At 38.5% G+C, this 27134-nt stretch overlaps 1 protein-coding gene across 2 annotated transcripts in view; it reads right to left on the bottom strand.

Moving 5' to 3' along the window:
- Positions 1 to 5314: 5314 nt before the first annotated feature.
- The window catches only part of ASZ1 (ankyrin repeat, SAM and basic leucine zipper domain containing 1), a 34864-nt gene continuing 13044 nt past the window's right edge, over positions 5315 to 27134 (bottom strand). For both annotated transcript variants that reach the window (XM_023938273.2, XM_086887030.1), the window contains exons 5-13: positions 24412 to 24523; positions 24033 to 24167; positions 21576 to 21688; positions 18574 to 18649; positions 18209 to 18265; positions 13953 to 14065; positions 8653 to 8758; positions 8123 to 8236; positions 5315 to 6322 (exon numbers count right to left, since the gene is read on the bottom strand). In XM_023938273.2, coding sequence (XP_023794041.2) covers positions 6170 to 6322; positions 8123 to 8236; positions 8653 to 8758; positions 13953 to 14065; positions 18209 to 18265; positions 18574 to 18649; positions 21576 to 21688; positions 24033 to 24167; positions 24412 to 24523 — 979 coding nt within the window. In that variant the 3' untranslated portion in view covers positions 5315 to 6169. The remainder of the gene's footprint in view (positions 6323 to 8122; positions 8237 to 8652; positions 8759 to 13952; positions 14066 to 18208; positions 18266 to 18573; positions 18650 to 21575; positions 21689 to 24032; positions 24168 to 24411; positions 24524 to 27134) is intronic.

Below are 27134 nucleotides of genomic sequence, written 5' to 3'. Positions count from 1 at the left end.
GCCCACGGGCTCCGAGCGGGGCAGCCTGCGCCGCCCTCCGCGCTCCCATCCCGGGATGGGGGAACGCACCGCAACCCGGCCCCAGGGCCACTGCCGGGCCCCGCCCGAGAGAGGGGCGATGCGGCCGGGGCTGGAAGCAAACTCGAGAATAAGGGATTTAGCAACTTTTTCACTTCGTGTCCTCTCTGCAAAGCAAATACAGGCTAACACGTATTCCAAACAACGAACCCTCATTATCGAGCTGGAGATGTCCCATTTCGGAGACAGCATTCGTTGGCTGAAAAAAGACAAATGCCCAAGGTTGCTAAGTGAGTTAGGGACTACACGGCTCTTGGTACTAAAAGAAGCCTGCAGCTGTCAACTCCAGGTGAAAATCCTGGAAGAGCAAGCTAGGAAGCACCCTTTAAGAGCCGCTGTTCTGCCTGCATGTTAAAGCCTTTCTCCTGTTACTCGGTATAACTTCTCAAGATCACAGACACGGAACTAGACGCAAGCACCATTTCAGAAAGAAAATGCAAAATGTAGAATTATGTAAAGTTTTGATGTAGTAACTTTCACCCATTTGCCAACTTAACTTGAAAGAAATACTCCAAACAACCCTCAGAAACCAACACCAAACACCCACCCACAACTGCAATGGCAAAATCTTTTGACTGCAAAGACTTCTGAGTAAGAATAATTGAAACTTGGGACACATGAATGCTTCTACAACAGTACTACTTGCCCAGAGGTAATTACAGCTCCTCTTACTAACTCCAGCAGGTCTTAAAAGCAACAGATGAGCATTTATCTATTTGATAAAATGCAAACAGTGTAAAAACACTCCAATTTTTACCTTCTGGCCAACTTACTTCTTACATTTACAATACACTTTGGATCAATTACCAGGGCAGAGAAACACCAGTGAGAGGACAGCAAATTCCAGCAGTATTTTAGACCCATACAAAGACAGGCTACAATCCTCCCTGCTACCATCTTTCTCAAGTTTGCAGTAAAAAGCTGACTTCTTAGAATTTCTCATGCCCTTCAGTATTAACAGGAGGTCCTTTACCTGTGGCTACCGCATGAGTGGCTTATCAGTGATACCCTTTTCTTCTCCTTAAGTAATTTACCCCATCTGCATTCCAGCTTTATTGCTATTCAGATTCTTTCTCCAACCCCTCCACTTCATGCCACCCATACAGAAGTTCACCTTGGATCCATTGCTTCTACTAACAACCAGACTCCCATTATAGAGAATGACAAGACATGCGAGTTTGGAAAGGAACCTGGGAGACCACACTGGTTTTGCATGGCCAGGTTTAGGTAGCAGGGGGGCTATAGGGATGGTTTCTATGAGAAGGTGTCAGAAGCTTCCCACATGTCTTGACAGAGCCCATGTCAGCCAGCTCAAAGCTGGACCTGCCACTGGCTAAGATCAAGCCCATCAGTGATGGTAGTTGCACCTATTGGACCACTATTTGATAATGTGAAAAAACCCTTCTGCAACAGCAATCATGCCAAAGATTGTTAGACCATGTGAGAGGAAGAGTGGAGACACCCAAGCCAGTGAAGAACAAGAGGGAGAAGGTGCTCCAGCACTTGGGCAGAGATTCCCAAGCAGACAACAGTGAGTTAGGTTGTTCTGCAGCCCAGAGAGGTCCATGGTGGAGCAAACTCCACCTGCAGTTTGTGGAGAATCCCATGCTGGGTTGAAGGAGGTTGTGACCCTGTGGGAAGCCCATGCTAGAGCAGAGTCATAGCAGAACTTGTGCCCTACAGGGGACCCACAATGGATCAGTTAGTGAAAAACCGCAGCCTGTGGAAAGGACTCATGCACGCCGAAGAAGTTCATGAAGGACTGTCTCTCGTGAGCGAGTGCTGGTTCCTGACGCAGCCTGGAGAGGCTGCTGGCCTCCCTTGCTGCAAGAACAGACTGAATCTAGAAATCTGTAGGTGTCTTCAACAAGTATAAGGTGTACATTTTCTCATACAGTTAAGAAATCACACCATGTTTGTACATAATCATAGTGGTGTAGCCAGAGCAATGAAAGCCCCATTTTCTCCATACCTTCTGAAAGCAAGCTGAGGTTTTTCAATACAATAATGAAAATAATGTAGTTAAACCTGTATTTCTACACGCAAAGACTGTTTTCAGGAAAGCTGAAGGCATGGAAGTCTCATCTGAATTTTTTTTTAAGAAAAACCCCACCAAACTCTTAAGTAGAACACATCTTCCCATATATATTACAGCCACTAGCACATCTTAAAAAATCTGAAAATCCTTCCCCAGAGGTATCTTCATAAGTCTGACTTCAAGGGACTATGGCTCTGTATTACATGAAACTACACTATTTGGATCAGGATAAAAACTAGAAGCAATGTATTAGCTATTAAAACTGTTGAGATCAAGCAATTCATTTCATATCAGTAATACCCTACTGTCATATCTCATTCATACATCAATACAGCCCCATTACATGAAAATTTCTATTTCTGGAATAGGGAAATTTAAATTTTCAAACACATACTTTCCCCTGCCTCCAGAACAAAGAAATGACAGCACACATCTTTAAAAGCAGAAATCTGCAGTTCTGATACCTGTTAGACCTTCAAGGCTTTGTAGCCTTGCTACCTACTAACAGGTATTAGAACTAGTATGTAGTCTCTCTACATAAAGATCCAAAGCAACATTTGTAGCTTTACATTTTACAGTGTGTATTACTACATTTGTAGTAACACAGAAGTTTTATTTGGGAAAGACTACCTGTAGCTTTTGCAGAACTGGTGAAACAGAGAAGGCAAGTGCAAACAATCACCTACTCATGAGGAAGTGACAGCTGTGGGAAACACCTTTAAGGGTTCAAAGACAACGAAAGAAAGAAGAATAAAATACAATTTTTAAGTCTTGTCCTCAATAAGGCACTTGGATGAAATAAAAGAAGATAAACTAAACATATACTGAGGTCAATGGAGAATATAATGGGAAAAAAAAGCTCACTCTTTCTCAGTTTAAGAATACACACACCCCAAGCTGCTCTTTATCACTTGTAATTGACTAGCAAGAATAATTAAGGGTAATGCCTTATGAAAGGCCAGGTACTGCACAAGTCAAATTTAAAGAGCAGGGCAAATACCAAAGCACAGAAGAGATACACAGGACACACAAGCCATAACCTATCTTAGACAAGAAAATTAAAAAAAAAAAAAAAAAATCTTGCAGTTCCTTCAGATCTCCACAGGATCACCCAAGGCCCTAATTTTACATAACAGCCTGAAGATTCAGAAAAGGCCACCGTATGAATAGCCATCCCTATGAAGAAAAGTTAGGTATCCAATGACCTTGCAAGTAGGAACCTCGCTGCATCTTTAAGCAACCAGGTATCCCGAGGGATTTGGCCCCGAGGTCCAGTTCACTCAATCCTCAGCACCTCAATTTGCACTACTGTAGGAGGAGAACAACAGCAGCAGGGCTTCCCAGTTTACCTGCTTAATACATGCAAAGCTCTTTAGCATTCTCCTCCAATCCCCTCATAGATGTGCAAATCAGTGTATTCTTACAGTTCTGGGATAATGACTGCAATTTGATGACTTGCAGAAGGAGGCCTCTCAGCAGGGATGTTTTCATATGAAGGCCCCCTTAGGAGGTGCTGGTGGGGTAAGAATTCTGACAGTGTAGCTCAAGGGCCAGATGCTGAAAGAATCTTTTTCTTTGCTTCCTGCCCTATCACTACCACACTGTGACACCTTGCCAGAGAATTTGAAAGAGGCACTGCAACAATATGAAAGTGAATAAAGGATCTCAAAATGCATCATCTAAGCCCGAGTCCGCAATCCAAGAAGGTAAATGCAATTTTTATTTTTTTTTTATGATATGGTATGTTAAAATCTTTGAGCCAAATGTTCATTTGGCTCTTAAAATGTTCTCCTAATGCAACGCAGTTTCTGATTGACCAGTTAATGAAAACAGCTTAAAGTGGTTTCTCCAAGACCCTTGCTTCTTTGTGAGTGGCTCATGGAATTCTGAACACTATACTTGAACAGTGTAGGATGCCAAGGATTCTGCTGGCACAAAGCCTATGTTTAACCCAAATGATGTTCATTCACACGTGTGTTTGCAGTAGTGACTATTGCATCAGAAACAGGTGATCCGTAAGATAATTCAAAAGGACCAGCTTCTTCCAAATGTATTTTGGAGGTAAACTCCTGAAGTTCAGGCCTTTGACTCACTTCTGCAAAAACCACTTTATTATAACTCTCACACTTGAAAAAAAAATAGCAGCAACTATCATGCATTACTTTTTCCCTCCTAAGTATTATACACCAAAGGCATAATAATTTAGTTAAATACTGATAAAACTTTTCTGGAGCAGATTTTCTGCTTAACCACAAGAGCTTCAAATTAAGCTTAAATGGCCTCCATCTGGCCAGATCTTTTCTTCAAATTGATGAAAAAGAAGTTTAAATTTTTGTTGTCTCAAATGTCAAGATCTACTAGTGGCAGGAAATGCATCTCTTGAAATTAAAGCTATATTCAGTGTCCTTTGAAGTGGCTTTGTTAATGCAAATTGTCACTTAAGTGGAGAAGTAAGCACTAAGAAGCAGAATCTTTTGAAGGGCAGAAACCCTACTAGGGGTTGAAATAATTCCACTTAACTAATGCAAAAGTACAGGCAGGAAACAGTCTGAACAACATCCCTGGCCACTCCTCCTCCACTACATTTGACATTAGGTGTCAAAGTTCTAGTAGTACCTGTGAGCCAACCCATCACGGAGCAACTGCATTAGAACCGTATTTCGAGCTGATTATAGGAGGACTGATGTGCATATGAAAGGTTCTTCTTTCACAATATGCACCCTGTTAGTTTAGGATTAATTCTAAGGTAATATGAAGAAATACAACTATTTTTTAAGTATTTCCTTTTATATACTTTGTTCATGCTGATAGAATGTTCACTTTCACTTCTGGTAGATGGTGGGGCTGAATACAGCTTATTCCCTCTGACACCAGGTTGGGAGCATAAAAAAATCAGAAAAAACCTCCCCAACTCATGTTGATTTTGTCTCTGGCCTCATCACTCTGTAGGATATTCCTGCCACTGAAGGATGAAAGGAGGTAAAATAATTGCAGTAGCAAGGAAACACACTAATGCCCAGTGCAATTCTCTAAAAGAAGCAGAAAATAGCAATAATAGTAATTAGAATAGCACTCAAGTTTTTATCTTTTCCTTACTAGTCTCTAGAGAGAATAACAAAGGTTGACTCCACACAACATTTCTGAGAACCCAGAGACCAAAAGTTTCACAAGACCAAAAGTTCCACACACCCATTCAGGTTTATGTTTTTTTAGACTCTTTTTATTTTGTTTTGAAAGAAAAACGTTCCTTCCCAAATATTCAGCATTTTTACAGATGTTTACTGAAACATGCAAAAACATAACTCATTTGAATTCACTTACACCAATTTCCTTTTTCCCCAAAATAGCTGGTTTGATAAGCAGATCAAAACCAGTTACAAATGTTTCACTGTGGGATTACAAACACATTTTTAAGCAGAGAAAATATTAAGAAAAAATATGTAGTGAAAGACCAGACCAAGAAAAACCAAGCTGTTATGCCTTCTAAGTTGTCTCTGTTCTTATAGCAAAAGACTACTATAATTCTTTTAATAGATGTGAAAGTCTTAACAGAGGTGAGTTTCCCGATGGAAGCAGATTTCAGGCATAATTTAAGTATCGTAGTTCAGTGGGAAATTATTTTTTGACAATATATAACAAGATCACCACAGTTCTTTTGATTCTGAAAAGAAAAAAACCCCACGCGAATCTCTCTGCAAGAGAAAAGATCTTTATCAACATAAAACTAAAGGTGATACTTAAAATATTTTAAACCCCAAAACATATCTGCATTATACACAAACATGTGATATATAACCAGAATTTGCTTATGTTCAGCTCTGAACAGGCAAAAGTAAAAAACTGAAACTAGTAATTAGTAAGCAATAATCAGTTTTATGCCAAAAACAGAAAAGCAGCTTTGACAAGATTTTATACTTACATTCTATACTAACAATGAATTTCAAAATAAAACCCTAAGATACACTAAAGTAACAGTTTTAATTTTTAATAATTTCATTTTTAGATCAAAGTACATACTGGATACAAATACTAAAGATATGATGAGAAACAGCTTTAAACTAGGGTTCTCTTTGCTACTAATTTAATTACAAAGAAGAAAAAACCAAATCCAAGCAATGTTACCCCTCCCATTTTTACTAATCTTTTTTCCAAGGTGGCTGCTTTTTCTGGAAGTTTCACTTGGTTAGGTTTATTCTTCTCTTCATACTGAGACAGATGTTAAATCCATGTAAGAAAAAAAAAAAAAGGGTTAGTGTGAAAGCTTCTTAAGTAGATTATAAAGTACCCAGACCTAAGAATCTGCATGTATCTAGGACTGATAATACTTCTTTCTGTCTCTGTCCTACTTAATTTGAAATAAATGTGTATAAATGTTCATCTTATCTGATGTTCAACCATTCTGCAACGTGTATTAGAAAAACCAACTGTTTATTTACAAACTTAATTGCTCATAAGTAAAACACTGTTATTATTAGATGCTTCAAAAATCTAATAATGAAACAACTGAACTCAGACTATCAAATGCTTTAACTAGAACTTCTGCCATTTAATTACTAAAAAACCTGTTGATTTAAAAAGGAAGTTAAATATGTAACAGATCAGATTTTTTTGAAATTAAAGGGAGAGGGGAAAGTACGTGACAGGTGCCTTCTCAAATACATGTTGAACCTGAGTGAAACCTTGTCATAAAGAACTGCCAGGGTTACGTTCTGATTTCCTACCTCAGTTCACAATACCTGGAAGGTGATCTCATTTACTGTACTTTCAAAAATTACATGCTACAGACATGCACTGCTGGCAAAGTCTTGTCATGACTAGGCTTAGAAAACAGTAACAGAAGACTTCCAGGGAATTTATACAAACATTTTATGTAAGAGTTTTAACTGTTTCACTTAGATTCACATGTTCATAATAAACACTTGGGTGTTCTACATTCAAAACTGCTCCATCATAAATTAAATAGCACAAAAATATCTTGTATTAAAGTATTCATAAATTAAATTCATAAAACAGGATTTTAAAAAGAAGGATTTACATTTTTGAAGTAATTAGAAGACCGTTTCACACAGGAAACAAAGACACCATGCTTTGTCTTGACAGCTATAAAACCTTGCATACAGACAAAAGTCAAGTGGCACCAAACCTGGAACCCTCCCAGCCCTTATAACTGACCTGCATATGTAAGAGGCAAATATATACACAATTGATGATTTCATATGCAAAAATTAATAAATAGCTAATAAGTTATTTGCCACAGTCTCTAGTTAATATATTTGGTGCTAAGTGATTTATTGGGAGAAAGCTGTTATATTACATTAAATTTACTTAAACTACAGGAAATTGCATTAGTAGCATTTATACTCAAGGTCTGAGTTCCACATGGCTTCGTTCAGCAACAGATTCCTTTCTGACACTGATGCTCCATTTACCCTACCCCAGCAGCCGTTCATTTTACCAGCCTATTACTTAAAATGACCCCATCTGACAAGAGAGTGTCACTGTGTTGGTTTGAGAATGACTGATGTGGTGCTAACATCTAGCCTTGACCTCTCCCACCCTCTTCTTTTGTCACTTTGCAGAGTTATCTGGGATGCCTCCCATTCAATCCATAAAACCTTAGTATCTTCCTTGAGAGTCAATAATTCCAAACAAAAGATTCCTTAATTAAAATGTACGAGTGTAAGTATTCAGCATGGCATCTATGCCACAGTGGTTGCCCAAGAGCACAGGGATACATTCCAATTAATTCTTTCATGCAGTAGAAAGAAAAAGGTAGACTGTGCTTTCTCTTTTGGAGATTCTCCACACTGCCGTGGAATATTAGAGATTATTTCTCATTCTGTCCATGGAAAGGTGGAAGGGGGAGAGATCGATGCAATGTCCAAGCTAAGGCTAAACAGCCTTTGGCAGAACAAGGTATGAAACATTTCCCTGACAGATGTCACATTTGAGATTGCATCAGAAATGCGTACACAGTATTTAACAGCCTCACTCACACACACCCACCTCCACCACGAGGTCCTTCAGTCTGCCAACTTCTTCTCCCAACTTTTTAACACTGCAAATCACATCTTTGCAGACTTCAATATAACATTCAGTCGGTGCCCACTGCAGTACCATCTGTTAATAATTACAGTTATTTGCCATAATTACATAATTGTAGATTATAATTTAATATTCTACACTTAATGTATCACAAATGACAGTGCCAGAAAATGTTTATAACTGCATTTATGCTGGGTTTTAATTGTATGATTTATGCATAACAAGCTACTACTCCCTAGCAGCCTTTGTTGGAAACTTTTGTCATCTTAACTCTCCTATCAGTAGAAACATGAAGAAACAAATCTATCTCTTTTAGTTGTGTGGCCCAACTCTTTGAAATAAATTATTTTTAAGAAGTGTCCTTTAGAGAAAGAGCATTGCACAGCTTTATGTAACTATATAATAACCAAGATGGTTGACAAATATTCATAGTTTTTATTTTACAAGGTGGAACAATGCACTCGAAATCAATCCTCTGTTTGATTGAATACCTTGTGAGAATTTTTGAGGAAATGGTTATTCATGGTCTGCACAGGAATGATCAGCTTACTACACTCTTTATTCAACTTCTGAAGAAACTTGAGCAATTCATCTTCACTAGAAAAATAAAATTATATTTTGTTATTTGTCAAATGCTGTAACTTTTTGCAATCTGAATATTACCTATGGATTTCCAACACTGGTTAATGGATTAGACATGCAGTTTCATAATATGCAAAAAACCCAGTATCATTTTAGAAGCGAGCAGGTAAAGATATTTAACATCTTAGCCAGTTGGTTTTCTTCTTTCCTCGTGTTGGTCCCATCCCCTCCCTCCGCTGCCTTATTTTGGAAGGACAATATTTCTGATCTGCAGCTTACATTTTTGAGGTAGATGTGAGGAAAAAAGTCTGGTTTGCACTTTGGAGCAAGGACTGAAATGACCTAGGTTTAGGGTCATTTAGTCTCCAACAGAATTGAAGAAAATAAGAATTCAGTAATACTGGCTTGGCCCTTGGATCTGGAAACATGTAACTGACAGCCTAAAATATCCGATGTTACCTATTTTGAAGAAAATTCTTACTTGGTACTCAAATATAGAGCAGGAGGATAACTCTCAAAATTAGTTTGACCCATGTCTCCAAAAAGTGGAGTGAAGGATAGAAAAAATTAACAGATTATTTTCAGCTTTAAGTTTCTAGAGCTTCCACATGACACTGACTCAACTTTACTGGAATGTCTGAGAATTTCAGTCGTAAGTCATGGTGCTGGCCAGAAATTTGTTGCCACTCACCAGAAGAGGGAAGAAAGGCAAGGAAGATCATCCAATTGCTTTTACAGAGTGAGCTCTCAAAACCGTGAAACTCCTGAGAAGTGTCTGTATCTCCAGCAGGAAAGTTTCTGCTAACTCTAAGCTATCTGGGGGAATGACAGGCAGGGCCAAAACAAGAGACAATTATAATTCTTACTGCAGAACTTCCTGTTCTGAAGATTCATATGATCTAAATAAACTAATTCAGACTCCGTTTTCCTCCACTGTCCAGGTAATCTGCTATTAAACCTAAATGCAACATACTCACACCACTTGCTTCTTGCTTCTGAGGTCAAAATGGTATCCAGGAAATTTGTGAAACAGGTAAATTAATCTACAGGCCAATGCAGTGCAAGTATCTAAATGAAGATGGAATTTAGGCCATAGAGTGTAACAGAGTGCTTTCCTTCAACTTTGGGCACAGGATCATTAGAATTTCTGCCACTGCTTAGGACATCTGTGATTTGCAATTGTGCTGAACTGTTAAAACTTAACATTTAAACCAGAAATATACAGAAGCATTAATAGGCATGTTGGAGGTTTAAAACCAATACTGCATGTGGTTTTCATGAAGATCGGGAAGTACAAAAGCCTACTGGTTTGTTTTTATAAAATAAACTATTGCTTGTTTCAGAAAAATGTAATTAAACTGAGTATTACAGGTAAAGAACCCAAACACAAAACATCTGGAGATAGTCCGAAAGCTTCTCTCACATTACTGTAGTCAAGCCATAATTACAAATATTTTCTTCTACTTAGAGAGATAATTTTTAGCTGGCTGGGGATCAGTTATGGCACCTTTCGTGTTTTATCACAAAGGAAATTATCTTTTGGAATTCTGAAAGGATTCTTGGCAAATATAAAGTATGTCATGGGCTTGAATTAGGGTGGGGGAAAAAAAACATTTATTCTATCATACTACTTCACTAAACCATAGCCCTTAAAAAACTCCCCATCTTAACGTAGAATTTTATACCTGTTGCAATGACATGCTCTTATATTTAGAAATGGAAATAATGTCTTCAAAAAATTATCACTTTAAAAAAGAATTAACGGCTGTCAAAACATCAGTGGCTAAACATTGCTAGACACTCCATAAGTTTATAATCAATCAGTTCAAGATTTTCTACTATGTTAGTTTTTCTATGACTTAATGACTGATTCTCCTTCTCACAGAATGACTTTGAACAAGTGAGAAGTAAAATCTTTATATAATAGCATGTAAACATTGCCAAAGATTTTAGTCTAAAGGTCAGATGCCTAGAATACATGTCAGGCAATTTTCTATAAAATTCTGCAGTGCTTGCCATGACTGAAATGCTGGCATATTTTGCATACATCAATCTTCAATTATTTTCTGGTTTTGAGAACTACATATGATCTACACTGACACTATACTGGGAATAAGGTATGTCACTGGTGTGTGAGACTGCACCAGATACTGCGTGGGTATTTCACTGTATTTGGCCACACACAGTTAATGGGTAATTTTTGGATTTCTCTACTTACTCCCTCTGTTCAAATTTTTAAGCTGCTCTGCTTGAATATATGTACTAAACACTACTGTGGAACAATCAGAAAAAAACATATATTTTAAGAAAAAAATGCATAAAGCTTAAACTGGGCAAAGTCCCCTTAAACTGTAGCTAATTTTTGCTTGCTGAAGAGTCAGCACCCATTTCCAAAGGCACTAACAGATTCCTGGTCTACCACCTCAGCTCAGCAGAAAAGTCTCCATTTTAATACAAATGGCCTAGATGGTATTAAAGTATGTATGCTGTTTCCATATCATACTGGTTTATATCCTCCTGCATGCTGGAACTTTAGTTCTTGCAGTATATGCAGTAGATGTTCTTGCAGCACATGTACATGTTTGCAGCTCTTCTGAAAGTACACAGGTGTTTTGATGGAGAATTACAGAATCATAGAATAGTCTGGGTTGGAAGGGATCTTACAGATCATTTAGTTCCAATCTCTCTGCCAATGCTATAATAGGGACAGCTTTCACTAGACTAGATTGCTGAAACTTCCATCTAACCTGTTCTTGAATGCTTCTGGGAATGGAATACCCATAGCTTTTCTGGGCAACTTACTCTAATATCTCATCACCCTCACAGTACAGAATTTCTTCCTTATATCTCATTTAAAGCTGCCCTCCATCATTTTGAAGCAATTCCCCCTTGTCCTATCACTACATGCCCTTGTAAAAAGTCTTTCTTCAGCTTGCTGGTAGGCCCATTTTAGGTCTCTCTAGGGTGTCCCCACAGTCCTCTCTCTTCCAGGCTGAACACCTCCAAGTCTCTCAGCCTGTCTTCATAGGACTATGCTCCAGCCCTCTTGGTCATCTTTAAGGCCCTCCTCTGAACTCCCTCCAGGTTGATGTCCTTCTCATCTGGGGCTCTTGGAGCTGGTTGCAGTAGTCCAGGTAGAATGTCGTAAGAGCGGAACAGACAGGGAGAATCCCCTCTCGACCTGCTGGCCAACTCCTCTTTTGATGCAGCCCAGGATACGGTTGGGCTTGTGAGCTGCAAATGCGCATTTGTTGGGGCACATTGAGCTTCTTCCAGCAGTCGAATTTGATGATCCTTGCGGGTCTCTTCCAGCTCAGGATATTGTGTTTCTATGATTTTCATCAACCGATATCCCCAAGTCCATCTCCTCAGGGCTGCTCTCAATCCATTCTCTATCCAGCCTGTACTTGGGTTTGCTGAACTTCATGCACCCACCACTCAAGCCTGTCAAGGTCTGCCTGGATGGTATCCCTTCCCTCCAACACACCACACAGCTCGGTGTCATTGGTACACATACTGAGGGTGTACTCAGTCCCAGTCTCCATGTCTGCAGCAGAGATGTTAAACACCACCAGTCCCAGCACCAATCCCTGAGGAGTGTCACTTGTTACTAGTCTTCATCTGGACATTGAGCCATTGCCCACAACTCTTGCCCAGTGTGAATATTCAACCAATTCCTTATCTTTGAGTGGTCTCTGAATGAAATCTCCTCACAGACCAGAAGAAACATCAAAGTCCTCTATCAGGACATGAACTCTCCACTCTCCCAGCCCATCTCAGTTTTTCAAGAGCTTCCTCAAATGCTTTGTACGTCCTCCCAAGTCCAACAGCTCAAACTTTGCATTGTGCTGCAAAAATGTTCCTCAAGCAGGCCACAAAGTCTCTTTTTCATAAACCAAGTAATGGATAAAGATACCAGCACAGCACCAGCACTGGGAGCAATCAGTTATGAACGACTGGTTGGGAGTGGAATACATACTGGACAGTCTCATGGAACTGGGACTCCAACAACACAATGGCAGGATCATTAACATGACTGCTAATGCACAATGTCAGTGCAATTCAGTTGCCTCCAAAGCATGGAGACATGCACAGGTTGAATTTGAACCCAAGCACATTCTCTGGGCTGATGAACAACATAACTAACAGGGACTCTAGCCTTACAGCATTCAAATAGTACACACAGCTTTCCCCAGTACGTTGGAGAGGGAAGGGGTATCTTAGAGTTCCAGCACAGCTGTCAAATCACTAGTCAAGAGGGATATACACATTTCAAAGAGGAACTGAACCATTACTATTTGATCCATTTTTAGTAGCTATACTTCTATAAGTTTGGGAACTTAGAAGAGGAAAGATATGAGCATGGGATTTAAATTCAGGTCTAGGTGTATCTTCCAGGAAAAAAAAAAAAAAAAAAGGTACTTCCAGGATAAGAGATTTCAGAAACCTTAAGACTCCTTACTATATTGTTCATTTTTCATTTTGTGCTGGATGTGGAGAGCTCTAACAGTGCTTAGGGATCTTACTAAGTTTAATAAGGCTGCTGAGGAATGTAACTCTCAGTTCCATGGCCTGGCTTCCATGGTGCTGCAGAAGACTATACTAAAGAATGAGAGGTGTTGCAGAGTTCATGTCTTAATAGTATAATGAGAAAAAAAATCAAGTTGGAATGGGGGTCTGAAGGAGTAACACTTTCTTAAAAAATTTTCCCTACTGATTTATATAATCTACAATAGGGAAAATAGCTTCTAAACTGCTTAACTGATAAGATAAAAAGATGATATATTTTAAAAACCAGTTAAAACTGCATCTAGCAGAAAACAATGACAAAATCTGGAATCTAAACAGAAGTAGCATTTATGATTTAAGATATACATGTATAAGGTATTATTTTATGAGCTGAAAATTAAAGGCCTATGCAGAAGTTGCATGCATCTCTCCCTCCTGCATTTTCTTTAATTGCATCTTACAATCAGACAGATTTGATTGGAAGACTAACAGAGCCTACTTTGTCTATGCTCCCAACTTTCTCTGTGCAAAACACACCCACCACCAACTCTCATAATCCACTAATTTACATATTTTCATGAATGTTTTGCATTGAGCAATAAGGGTGTGAGACAATTTTACCTTTGAGCCACAGAAAACAACACGGTCACCTTAAATAGTTAATATTTCACTTCTATTTCCTTCGATATACTGTTAATACCTCAATTCCAGCTTCATAACTTCAGAGAGGTCTTCAAATTTTTTTTCTTCTGTTTGCAGATCGTTAATAGCATCTAGGAGTTTCTGCTGATCTCCAGCATTTGTAATGCCAATCTAAATTTAAAGAGCAATTCCAAATATTACTTACTTTTAAATTTACGACACACAACAGTACAATAACACATTTTGCTAGCTTCTAAATGTTAAGATTTAAAAGAAGTTCTTTTTAAGTCATTGCAACCAGCTATAATGTATGTAAGTGACAAAGGAAAAAATAAAACCACAGAAAATATTCAATGGTGCAGAACAAAATGACAGAAGATAAGGAACTGCCAAATTGAAACTGCAGGTTACTCAGAAAATCTGTTTAGAGTTTATTGAAAAAAATAATAGCAGTTTGCCTAAGTATTATCCCAGTCTTGTTAGGCTTCCCATTTCACAATGATCTGAGTCATCTCTGACAGCAATATAACAAAATATCATGATGGTAATACAGCATTAACTCAGAAATAAAGAGTAGAAATTATCAAATCAGAATTAAATGGAGAATTTTACAGGAAGACATCTTTTTTAACTGGAGGAAAACACAAAAGATATATACTATGTAACAAATTCTCCAAGTGATGCCTGGTGCAGAAAGCACTGGCAGATGTGCTATCCATCAAGTATCTCAGATTAAATTTTAAGTCATATTTAAATCCTAGGCTGAGAGTTTTCTTGTAGAACACTTAAAGAATAAGAAGAGCTCATTTGTTAAGAGGGAAATGCTTCTGTTGCACATTCAGTATTTCCTCTGCTCCTCTGACAGGCTGCTGTGCAATGCAGGACTTCTGGTGTTAGCAGCCCTAAGATGCCCCTTCACACAAGTGAAAAATCTCTTGACTTTGCTCCTAAGGTGCCAGCTGGAGTACCTGACTCTACAGGAGTAGACGACTCTGGTATTTGAGACTCAACAATTACAGAGTCTCCAAACTTAGACTATATGGGATCCTCACTGATATTCTAAGGACTTGAAGTTACCTTCTGCACCCCCAGGAATCTGGAAGATGCAGTCTCCCAAATTTCTCACAAAGAATTTTGAACAAACAGCTGATAATCCACATCAGATCGACATTCTAGGGAAGAGATTGTGCCTAGAGAAATGCTTGCTTTTATCTGAGACACAATGTTCTGACACCCATTGTTCATTGTGACTGCAAATAACTGTCCTCCAGGTTCTCCATCAATTAGAGGTAACAAATAACTATGGGCTCACCAGTGTACTGTTAAACATTTCAAAACCATCTTAAGTTTATAGACAAGTAAGTTCTTCAGCAATGAAAAATCCCAACAAGATTAATTGGGAATTTAACTACAGGTGTCAAGATCTTTTGAGTTTGTAATAGGATTCCACGGGTCCCTGAATAAATTGTACTGAAGTCTTTTTAGGAAATACCACTAGCAGCCTTAAGACAGAAAGATCTGGGTTTCCAATAAATAATTTGCTTCACTTGTCTTGAGCTGTAAGTTTGCTCAATTCATTAGTTCTCAGGTTTGCCTTGTGAAGCGCTATCTGGTATGAACTAATATTTTCTTAAGGCTTACAAAACATTACAGCAGTCATTTTATCATGAATAAGTAAGCAGATTTCTACAATAGCAGTTATTCTTGAGGAATTAAAACTGTCTTGCTTAACATAGGAAACTATTGTGAAGACTGCCTTTGCTTTTGACTCCACCTCCTCATTCCCAAAACCAGCAAGTCAGGATACAGTTCCCCTAGAAATAAAACATCCTTTTGTTCTTCTGCAAATTGATCACTAAGCACCACGACATCTTCAAAATACATGTCAGGAAGTAAAGAATGTGATAAATGTCACTATAGCCTTCTACCACCATAGTAATTCTGCCCACATAGTAATTCTTTTACTTAGTGGTAAAAGGTGCAGAAGTTAAGAGACGGAAGGTTGACAGATCAGTCCAAACTACTTCCCAATTTCTAGAGCATGAACATGAACATGAAGTGGACATGAAGTGGGCCAGAACCTGACAGTTCATGCAATAATGAATGCATGGAACAACTAAAGTGCAATAAATCCTTCTTGATAGTTAAGTGAATTTTTAGGTTGGTGTTGGTTCACTTGTGCTCTACAGTCCAAATTATGCAAGTATTACTGTGAAGTGGCCATGTTTAAGAACACACAAGTGCTGTACAATAATTTGGCTATATCTGTAAAACAGACTATAAGCACTGTCAATTTCAGCCAGACCAACTCTAGGAACACCTATTTTTTTCTTTACTTAAATACATACAAAGCAGCCCCTTGAAATCCAAGGCCCAAGTTCACTCCAGCATGAATGTGACAAGAGGTGAATAAGATTACCTCAACGCCTGAAAAATTATATACTGCACAGATAAAACCAGTCAAGCTATGCACAAACCTGACATCAATGCCACTTTGCCCAAGTAACCACTAATTTTAATAATCTGACACATTTCTGTCAAATATTAAATGCTTTTTTCAGAGTGGGGGCAGAGGAACGAGTCCTGGAACTGTGATATAGACATACATAGACCAGATAATTATCCAATTATGTAGTTAAACTTCTGGATTATATTTTGAATTTTGATGTGTCAAGTTTTCATTATACATTCTCAAATCCAAAACAAGACACCAATTTCTCTTATTCTAAACTAAATAAAATGTAAGAAAAAAAAATTTTGTCCTAAATGCATCCAGAAATAAAATTACTTCTCTTGCTATTTTATGAGAAAAATGCTTAAAGCAAAATAAAAAATGTGAGCCTCATTAGTAGTACAGACAAAAGCCTCCAAATGTTGAATAGACATGTCCCAGTATATTGAACACATTTTTTCCAGAATGGAACAGTTTATAAGGTTAAGGAATGCAAGGATTTCAGCTTGATAGACTCATTGTTTAGGCTCTGTTGTAGAATACAGATAAAGATATTTACAGAGAAAATATCTTCCTATATTGTTTGATGGAGGAAAGCATATCATGTTAATGACAGGATTTCTCCCCAGTTCTCTGGATACAAAGCAGCTTGGTTCAGAGGCATCCATCAGAGGTCATCATTAATCTTTGTAGTAATAAGATCCAGGCTCTTTAAAACAGCTGGCTGTTAGCTGAAGGTCTGCTATCACAGTAAAAACTTTCAACTCTGAAGTTACAAGGAAACAGATTAGATTTGTTCTATCAGCAGTGTGGGGAGAAACCCTTAGCAGAGCTCTAAAACTAGACTGCATAAAGAATTCAGGATAACTTATGAAGTGCTAATAAGCCAGGAGTGTTATGCCATTTTTTAATGTCTCCTCAACTAAAGACTCACTAATTAATTTATGTCCATGCACAAAGCATGACTTATTTTTCCTGTTTCCTGCTGTTGCACAGTTAGCAGACAAAGCAATTAAATTCTTACAGATATTATCTTTCTGTGTAGAAGCAGCTGATCCATGTAGTTATTTCAGCTTGTTCAAAGCTTTGTTTGCTTTCATAATAGCAAGCCTCAAACAATTTAGACTGAAACAGAGTTATTATTTTGAATGAAATTACACATCTTTGGAGAGGGAACCATAAAGCTTAGCCATTCACTGAAGTCCACAATTCTCTCCCTTTCCCAAAATGTTTCCTGGACAAAAACAAGTGATAACTACAATACTAAAGCAAGTGATCAATATGATTATACACTCAGACCAATTTACAGTTTAATGCAATCCTGCTCAACACAGCAGCTCACAAAATACTGAGCAGAAATCCACAAGAATCTCCTTAAAGGACAAAACTACTATCAAGAGGGGGTTTAGAGTTCTAAAAATTCCAGGACACCAGGATGCTGTCCAATGATCCTGAGGCTTCAGAAAAGCAGTAACATGAAAACATACTGACATGTCTTATAATATTTTGCCCTAGATGAACTCTTAAAAATCTCTTAATTGACAAAGCTCCCTATGTGAACAGCATTATCTACTGCTATTCCTAGCACTGATTTCCCTTCAGAGAAATCACACTGAAAACCTAAAAATGGTAACAACTAAAACTTAAACTAGAACTATTTCCGGTTCACCCCAATCACTCATTGGTCTGTGAGATTACACACTTCAGAAAAACCCTGTCTATATTAATATTAAAATTCAAAAAGTTGCAGAAGATGCTGAAGGAATTCTTGCAAGGTTAGACATTTATAATGAGAAGTTAAGACATTAAAAGCATTTAAAAAAGAGGCAAAATTAAATTAAATTCTAAAGTAGCAAACTGACCTGTATTAAGTCATCTTTTTGCATGATCAGAAGTTGTCTTAAAGTTATACCTTGTTCCTGTAGAAAACAAAGGGGTTTCTGCCATCAAAAAGAATTTCAGAATAAAACAGTTTTAACTTGATTTTCTTCCCTGTTTTACTTCAGTTTTCAGGAACAAAACTAGGTACAAAACATCAGTATTGAAGCAATAAAGTTCTGTCTAGTTTCGAAATATCAAATGTTGTGACTAATGCACATAATCAAGAAATCAAATTTAGTCCTCTGCAGTTTAACATTTTATAAATAAATTTCTGTTTAAGGAATGCAGTAGGTGCATTTTGCCTTCACAGATTACTTCACAGGTAGCAAATATACCACAAAATTACCTCCAATAATCCTCTAATGTGTTCTAGACCAAGACCGTGTAAAAACACTTCCATGTCATGAAAAGTTGAATAGGAACTGTAAAGACAATTAATGAGACTGGAGTTAGAAACAGTGGAAATTAAAGTAAGAAAAAAATAATAAATCCATAACAAAATGTTACAGAAAAGCTCCCCAGACATAGCACTTGGGAGGAACCTGAAGCTGCACACACCTGCTGATGACAGAAGTACCTTATAAGCATACAACTTAATCTGTCAAAAATTTATAGATGTCTTTTCTGTCTAGGAAGTTGAATTGAGCCCAAAGGAGATGACTTTTGTATCTAAAGGTCATTTTAAGTCACAAAACATTCCCAATGAACCTTAAAGTTGGATCACAAAAGCCTGAAAAATGTGGAAGTGGGATTAAGGAAGGTAACTATGTATTGTTATCAGACAACATTCACATTAATTGGATTCAGTCCACAACTGCTACCCTTCTGGTTCCAGTTAAGCCAAAAAATGTTAACAAGAAAACAGGACTGTCTGTAATTAAATATAGTGGAAATTACTCCATCAAGAATCTTGACCAAAGACCAATGTTCCAAAGGTAGACTGAGGAAGTAGTTAACACTGAACTGTAGGTTCAGAGTTTAACACTTGTAAACAAATATAAAATATCAACATTGATCACCACTCTACCAATGGATATAAAAGTATATGAGGAAAAATAACTAAACAATCAGATAAACTGTAATGAAATTAATTAAATGGAAGAGCAAATCCTACAAAATCCTGCAAGGACTACTCCATTTGCTACAACAAACTCTATCCAAAATCCTGACTTATGACATAACTTTGCTCTGTCTTGTTTTATGCTCTGAAATGAAGGTTTGCCTCCTCTTCCCCTCAAAAACTGAAGGAGAATCTTGAGTGCCATCACATAGCATGTACAGGGCAGCCAAGGAAAGGGGCCCAGCCAGCATGGGTTTAGGAAAGATGGGTCCTGCTAGACCAACATGACCTCCTCTGAAGACAAGGTGACCCAGCTAGTAGATGAGGGAAAGGTTGTGGATGTTGTCTTATCTAGCTGGACTTCAGTAAAGCCTCCAATACTGTCTTCCACAGCATTCTCCTGGAGAAGCTGGCAGCCCATTGGGTTAAAAACTGGCTGCATGCCCAGGCCCAGAGAGTGGTGGTGAATGAGTTACATCAAGTTACGAGACTTTGCACCAATTGAGTTACATCCAGCTGGCAGTATTACATCACTGATAGTATTCCCCAGGGCTCCATGTTGGGGCCAGTCCCGTTTAATAGTTTATCAATGGTCCAGATGAGGGGATCGAGGTTACCCTGAGTTAAGTTCACACATGACACCAAGCAGGGTGAGAATGCCGATCTGCTGGAGGGTTACAAGGTTCTGCAGAGGGACCTGGACAGGCTGGATCAATGGACCAAGGCCAACTCTATCAGGTTCAATAAGGCGAAGTGCTGGGTGCTGCCCTTTGGTCATACCAACCGCATGCAGTGCAACAGGCTGGGGGAAGTGTCTGGAAGGTGGCCCAGCAAAAAAGGACCTTGGGGTGCTCACTGACAGATGAATATGAGCCAGCATGTGCCCATGTGGCCAAGAAGACCAATAGTATCCTGGCTTGGATCAGAAATTGTGTGGCCAGCATGACCAGGGAAGAGATTGTCCCTGCGCACTCAGCACTGGTGAGGCCACACCTCAAGTTCTGTGTCCAGTTCTGGGCCCCTCCCTACAAGAAAGACATCGAGGGGCTGGAGTGTGCCCAGAGAAGGGCAACAAAGGTGGTGAAGGGTCTGGAGAGTGAGTTGTACGAGGAGCGGCTGAGGGAGCTGGGGTTCTTTGGCACAGGGAAAAGGAGGCTCAGGGGAGACCTTATCACTCTACAGCTGCCTGAAACAAGGCTGCAGCCAGGTGAGGATTGGCCTCTTCTCCCAGACAACCAGCAACAGAATATGAGAGCTGACCCAAGGGAGGTTCAGGCAGGATATCAGGAAGAATTTCCTCACTGAATGGGTGGTCAAGCATTGGAACAGGCTGCCCAGGAAAGTGGCTGAGTCACTCTATCCCTAAAAGAGTCCAAGAAATGACTGGACGTGGTGCTTAGTATTAAGGTTCACTTGGCATGGTAGTGTTTAGTCAAGGGTTGGCCTCGTGGAGGTGTTTTCCAATCTAAATGATTCTAAAAACAGGATCTGGTAAGGCTTTGTCTGAAGTACTCTGCCTGAGACCACCTCATTGTGAACTGCCATCAGCCCATCAGCCTAATGCTACAAATCTTGAGCATTTCAAATTCAGCAGGACTAGCTGAGCAGGGGCATTATGACCAATCAGAACAGACTGTGGGCACTGCAAGCTGTCTTTTTAAGACCACACAGCTCAAGCTGAAGGACACAAGTGGTTGGTTTGTTGAGGACTTCTCAGCCATGCTCTTGCACAAAATCGTATCAGGAATCTCTGAAGTTGCTGAAGCGGGTGCTGATTTGAGGCATAGGGCACCTTCAATCCCCAGTGTCAGGGGCACACTGCCAAAACTTCCAGAGCTCAACTGGTATTCATACTTAATTTTGACTTTCCAATTGATTCAGGAAAAAAGAAAATGGCATAGCTCTTCTTTATGCAATGAAGCTGAACAGACATTCGGTGAAAGCATCAAAAATTTAACGTGATAATGAAGATTTTATCTAAGCACAGAACAAGAAGTATGCAACAGGGGAGCATACAAATGTAACAGAGCTGAAATGAAGTGACACTGGCTCTCCTATACTTTACACTGAATGAAAGAAAAGAAAAATCTAGAGCATGCTTTTTTTTATATTGCCAAGGAACTTTGTAATCTTGAAAAATTGATCGTACATTAATATACTTACTGTGGACTCTTGGTAGCATTCCAAACAAAACACATTATGTATCAAAGTAACTTAAGCATTGATATGAACAAATACAATCTCTTAGGAATTTTTATAAGCTAAAATTACATTACAACTGTATTTACCCAACACTGTGGTCAGAGACAGCAGTCAGAAATTTGCAGATAGTCTCTTGCTCAGCTGTTTTATGGTATCTCCCTTGCACGTGATTTGCAGCCAAAGAGAGCAAACTAAATATCTGGAACAGCCAAAATTAATTAATTATTATTAAAACTAAAAATGTAAAAAAAATATATAGGAGTAAGATTACAATCAATTACTACTTACAGGGAACATGAAACATCTGCCACTTCTCTAAAGCATACACCTATAACAAGAAGACTAAACTAGGAGTTCACCAATAGCGTTTCTGAATTAACTAAATTCCAGCACAATGATGTACACAGAGAAGAGTGGTGTCTATCATATGGTCTAAAAAAAGCATCTGCCACTACAGAAAAAGCCAAACACCAACACAGTAATTTTTGCTGCTTGTTTGCAAGAATTCTACACACTCAATGCCATAAGTTCTCTAAAGAACACAAGTCATATGACTCTTTTAATGTCTTCATTTCTAGTGCATATATAAACATAACATTTATCAATTTACAACTGACAATCTAAGTTAACTATATCTGACAGACAGGGATTCTTTCAACTGATCAAAGAAGAAGCCTCCTGCTAGGCATCACTATGCAGTGGTGATGGATTGCAGACATTGAACTGCCTCTCTGTGGGTTTTGAGGTAGTTACAGGAAAATTCAGCAAAAGAAATAAAACCTCAATAAAGCTGAAAGAATAGTGAAACCACTTGCCAGAAATTTAAAACTGGACTAGCCAGTTCTATATACAGACACACAAGTATGTGGGTTGATGCTGGCTGGCAAATAAACCCCTACTGAGGCCAGCAGGATGGGGACAATGAGACATGTAAAAGTGAGAAAATTTCATGGACTGAGCTAATACAATTTGATATGTGAAGGGGAAGAAAAACCCAAACCCAAAAGCTAAGTGATGCAAAAGCAGGAACTTGCCACCTCCCACCAATAGATGAATGGCCACTCACTCTCCAATTTTACTGCTGAGCATGATGTTAGAGGGCATGGAATACCCCTTGTGTCAGATGGAGTGAGCAGCCCAGGGCTGTGCCCCCTCCCAACCTCTTGCTCACTCTCAGTCTACTTGCTAGAAACGAGAAACAAAGAGGGCCTTGATTCTGCACAAACACTACTCAGCAATAGCTGAAACACTGGTGAGTTATCAACACTGTTTTGGTGACAATCCTAAAACACAGCATCCTACAGGCTGTTTGGAAGAAAAGTAACTCCCAGTCAAATCCAGAATAATACAAATGAAAAATATTTTCCGTCCCAGAAAGAGTTTCTGCAGACATCATCTGTATGACAGCCCCATGGGTTGTCAACAGCCTGAAAGCAGACCCTGAAGCAAGAAGCAGCTCATGACCATTAAATATCTCAATACCATCTGCAAGACTTTGCACCAATTGTGTGAAAGTCAGCACTTCAGGTCAAGAGGCAAGAGCCATCTCTCAAGTGTGACAAGCCTGTATTCCCTCCATGTCAGAGAAAGTCATGTTATAAGACTATGGCTGCAACTTGCTGAACAAGTTGTTTATCAAAGGCAGAAAGCATTTGTAATCCTTTCCAGTAACCTGAGCTATCAGACCACTGAGCCTCAGACACAGATCTTGCTAGCTTCCACTGACAGCTCTGTGCATAGCTATCATTTTTGCTCCTGCCTAGCCCTTGAGTCTGGCAGAGAAATAATAATAAAAAAAAAAAAAAGAAGAGGTAAGGACAAAAAGCTGTAAATTGCAATTCATAAGAGTGAATTATACATTTTTGAAGAGCCAGTATAAAAAGCCACATCATTGGTAAGAGCAACTCAGAACAAAATACACAGGAATATGGTCTGACTGATCTACCATGTATCATCTGATAACAGCAGTAAATGTATTTGTTTTAGGAGAACACATGTTGTCTTCACTAGGTCTCTACATTGGTAATTAGCAGCGGCTCTTTCCATGATCTGAGGGCAAATTTACATTATTTTACACCTTCCTCCAGAGAACAGATTTTGAAAATGGCTAATACCAATTTCATTTTTTTTGGCTTTAGCTTTTCACTTCCAAACTCAATGTGAAACTATACTCTACAATTCAGTTTGATATCAGCATTCTCTCATGTTCTTTGGCAGATAGGTAAAAAACAACACAATTTTCTACTTCTTATATCAAGACAGCAAACATGAATAATCCCTTGTTTTGCATTCTACGTCTAAAGTCAGTGTTTCTGAAAGAATAAAGAAAAAAGGTTTCAAAACACTACAGTATAGCCTCTACAGCACTGTGAAAAGCTGTGATATCACAAAAAATAGCCTGTTATAAACATAAACAGCAGTAGTATTCAACTAGCTGCTATAATGTTGTTATTGAAGTAATACTTCTACTGAAAATTATACAATTAATTAACAGATTTTTGACACACAACACAGAATTTGCATTTCTAAGAGAAATTAAATACCTCTAAATGTTTATTGATTTTTGCTAGTTCTGCTGCTGTTTTTTCATCCTTGGTCTGTAGATTTTTGTCAGCTCCTAGCTCAAGCAACTTCAAAATTACACTTTTATGTCCATGCTGTGCTGCCCATATTAATGCCTGCAAAGAACAACTTTGTTTTACCAATTTCACATATGAAACAAACACCAACAGTTTCAATAAAAGCATGGTGCAATATGGAGACAAAGACTTAATTAATTAATGCAAGAGGATCTCAAAGTAGTGTTAAAGCAGAAAATTATGAGGAATGTTTCTCAGAAAGCTGTACTTTGAAACAAGCTAGTGGATACTTGCTTTTTAAATTTTTTATCATTGAATACAACACACAAAATAAATCACTTACTGTATATCCGTTTTCATCTTGGGCATTTATGTGTGATCCATGAGCAACAAGAAAAGCAACAACCCGAGGATAGCCTTTTCTAGCTGCATACATCAGTGCAGTCATTTGCTTCCTGAAAGAAAAGGTGCCAGTTAAAATAGAGTATACCAAAATGCATTATGGAAAAATAAAGGTTCCACACTTCAATTTTCATTTAAAAAATATTTTTAAAAGGCACAGTCTAAGTGATGTGTTCTACACAGTTTCAATCCAAAGTTTGGAAAAATCTGCAGTTTCATCAAGGGAAAGATACAAATCACAACTGAATACATAAGAAAACGAGTATTGCAAACAACAACTATGTTCATAAATGCAAAACCCTCTCTGGCAGAATCAGTGTAAGCAAAAGAATCACAGAGCATACAGCTCTTACTGCTGTGCAGAGGCACGATGCAACAGCAGAGGCCGCACACCTATTACTAACAGTAACCCCAAGTACGCCCAAGTGAATTACATATACAGGTAATACTAAAGATCTTAACTTTTCAAGTACTAAAACTAAACACAATCTTGGTATTTTTACCCTTTATCCCATTTTTATCTTCTGCTCACAGAAGTTGCACCAGAGAAAGTTCAGATTAGATATTAATTTTTTTTGTTTTCCCCACTGAACAAGTGGTTAGGCACTGGAAGAGTTGCCCAGAAAAGTGAGCAGTTACTGTCTCAGGAAGTGCTCAAAAGGGGCCTGGATGTGGCACTCTGGCATATGGTTTAGGAGTGGTTATGGTGGTGACAGGTTGTTGGTCAGTCTAACATGATCTTGAAAGTCTCTTCCAAGCTTGCCAATTCTATGATTCTATGAAGTGTATCTGTTTATTACCTTCTTTCCCACACAGCTTACTGTTTCCTACAGCTGCTGAAAGAGTACTTAAGACATCACCCTTCCCATTACTTAGGTTTTTTGTATCCCAAAACCATGAGGACAGCAGTCTACTGATCTGTTTTAGGTTGTTTCCTAACCATATCATATCCCATAATCATCTGTGCCCCTAAATCATTACAGTATCTTTAAGATCTTGTAGTAGGGGACCTTGTGTGTGTGTGTGTGTGTGTGTGTGTGTGTGTGTGCGCGTGGAGATTGCTTTTATGCACTAAGTGGCTCCAGCCCAGTTGTTTCACCTTTTGCGCCCACTGTGCCATGCCTTGCCATGGGGAAGCTCTTTGTCTGCTGCTGGAACAGCTCTGTGAGGCTCCTGCCTTCCAGGGAAGGCTCTCATGCCATCCTGTCACTCCGTCCTACAAAGCCTGAAGCTCTCCTGCCAGGCTCATTTCGGGAACAGGTAGTTTCCAGCATTTCAGGTCTCTCTGTTGCAGTGGGGTATGAGGTCTAGCACTTACTTTTTTTCCCCATGTCTTTCAGCATTCTGTTTATTAATAAACCAATGTTTTCTCTGCTTTCATCTCTTATTATTCATCTCTTATTGGTGGAGAGAGATTGCTGGAATACTTAAAGGAGATGACTCATTCCAAAGTGTTCTCCTTTGAACAGTCTCAAACCAAGACACGATCTTATTGTTCTAGATGAAGCCATTGTAAAATACATTGTAAAATACATTGTAAAATACAGCTCAAAAACTTCTGTTTGCAAAGTATCTTCCCAGATCCATGACACATTCTTTGGTGGAACAAGATTGCAAAATTAAGGAAAAAAAAAAAGCACTACTGGAGGAAAAAAGATTGTAGAGTTTCTGGCTGCTACTAAGTAATAAGATTTAAACCAAAATATTTTACTACTGTTTTTTTAATTAAAATCTATTGTATTTTAAAAAGCAACTGTTTTACATGAAAAAATACTAGATTTTGCTTGTGATGTATAGCTCCATGTCAAAAATCTGGTCAATAAAGATTATTCTATTTTGCTAGGATATACCTGAGAGGGGGGAGGACTTCCCAATACTGTGCTTCTTAATACTAAGTTCATTGACCACTAGAGGGATCCCCAAATTCATGTCTTAAAGCAACTGCCTTAGAATTTCTGTCTCCTTCAGAGAGCTTTTCTAGAACTAAGGCTTTGGACATCTTTCTTTGGTTTTGATTATTCATACAAGGATAATGTTTTGTCCTATGCAAACACAGTTAAAAGCATACTGAATGAAATCCAGTAACATTACAAATTTGAAACAACCTTATGCTAGGGGAAAAGAGTCAATCACACAGAGATAAGCAAAATGAAAGATAACGAGACCTTCAAGACATACAGCCAACAACATAAAGGAACTTGGTAATGAAGCAAAAAACTTGCATCAGTCTAGAACTAACTTAGTTTATCAACACTACAAAAGCAGAAGTTGTGACTGTATGTGAGGAGACATTTCACCATGGAGCACAGCCAGTCAGTGGAACTGGTTGCTCAGAGAAGTTTTTTAGTTTCCATCTTTAGTGGATTTCAAGACCAGATGGCAACCCAGCCCTATTTTACAGCAGATGTAGCTTTAAAGAAGCTGGACTAGAAACTTTCTGAAATCACTTCTGACCTGAATTACCCTGTGAACCTATGAAGATTACTATAAAAATTGAGGAAGACTATGATCTCCATCTTCAAATTAGTAACTGGTATCTATACATCTCGCTATCTCTATAGGTCTCTATGGATATGTCTATACAGAGACATATACAGATATCTATATTTTAAAGTATGAACAAAAGTTGATTACAACCAATAATTTGTAGCAACAAAATTCAAG

Source organism: Cyanistes caeruleus, chromosome 4, assembly GCF_971803275.1.
Source record: "Cyanistes caeruleus chromosome 4, bCyaCae1.hap1.1, whole genome shotgun sequence".
Classification (NCBI taxonomy): domain Eukaryota; kingdom Metazoa; phylum Chordata; class Aves; order Passeriformes; family Paridae; genus Cyanistes; species Cyanistes caeruleus.
The sequence above is the reverse complement of the archived record's forward strand: the minus strand, read 5'-3'. Positions and strand labels throughout refer to the sequence as shown.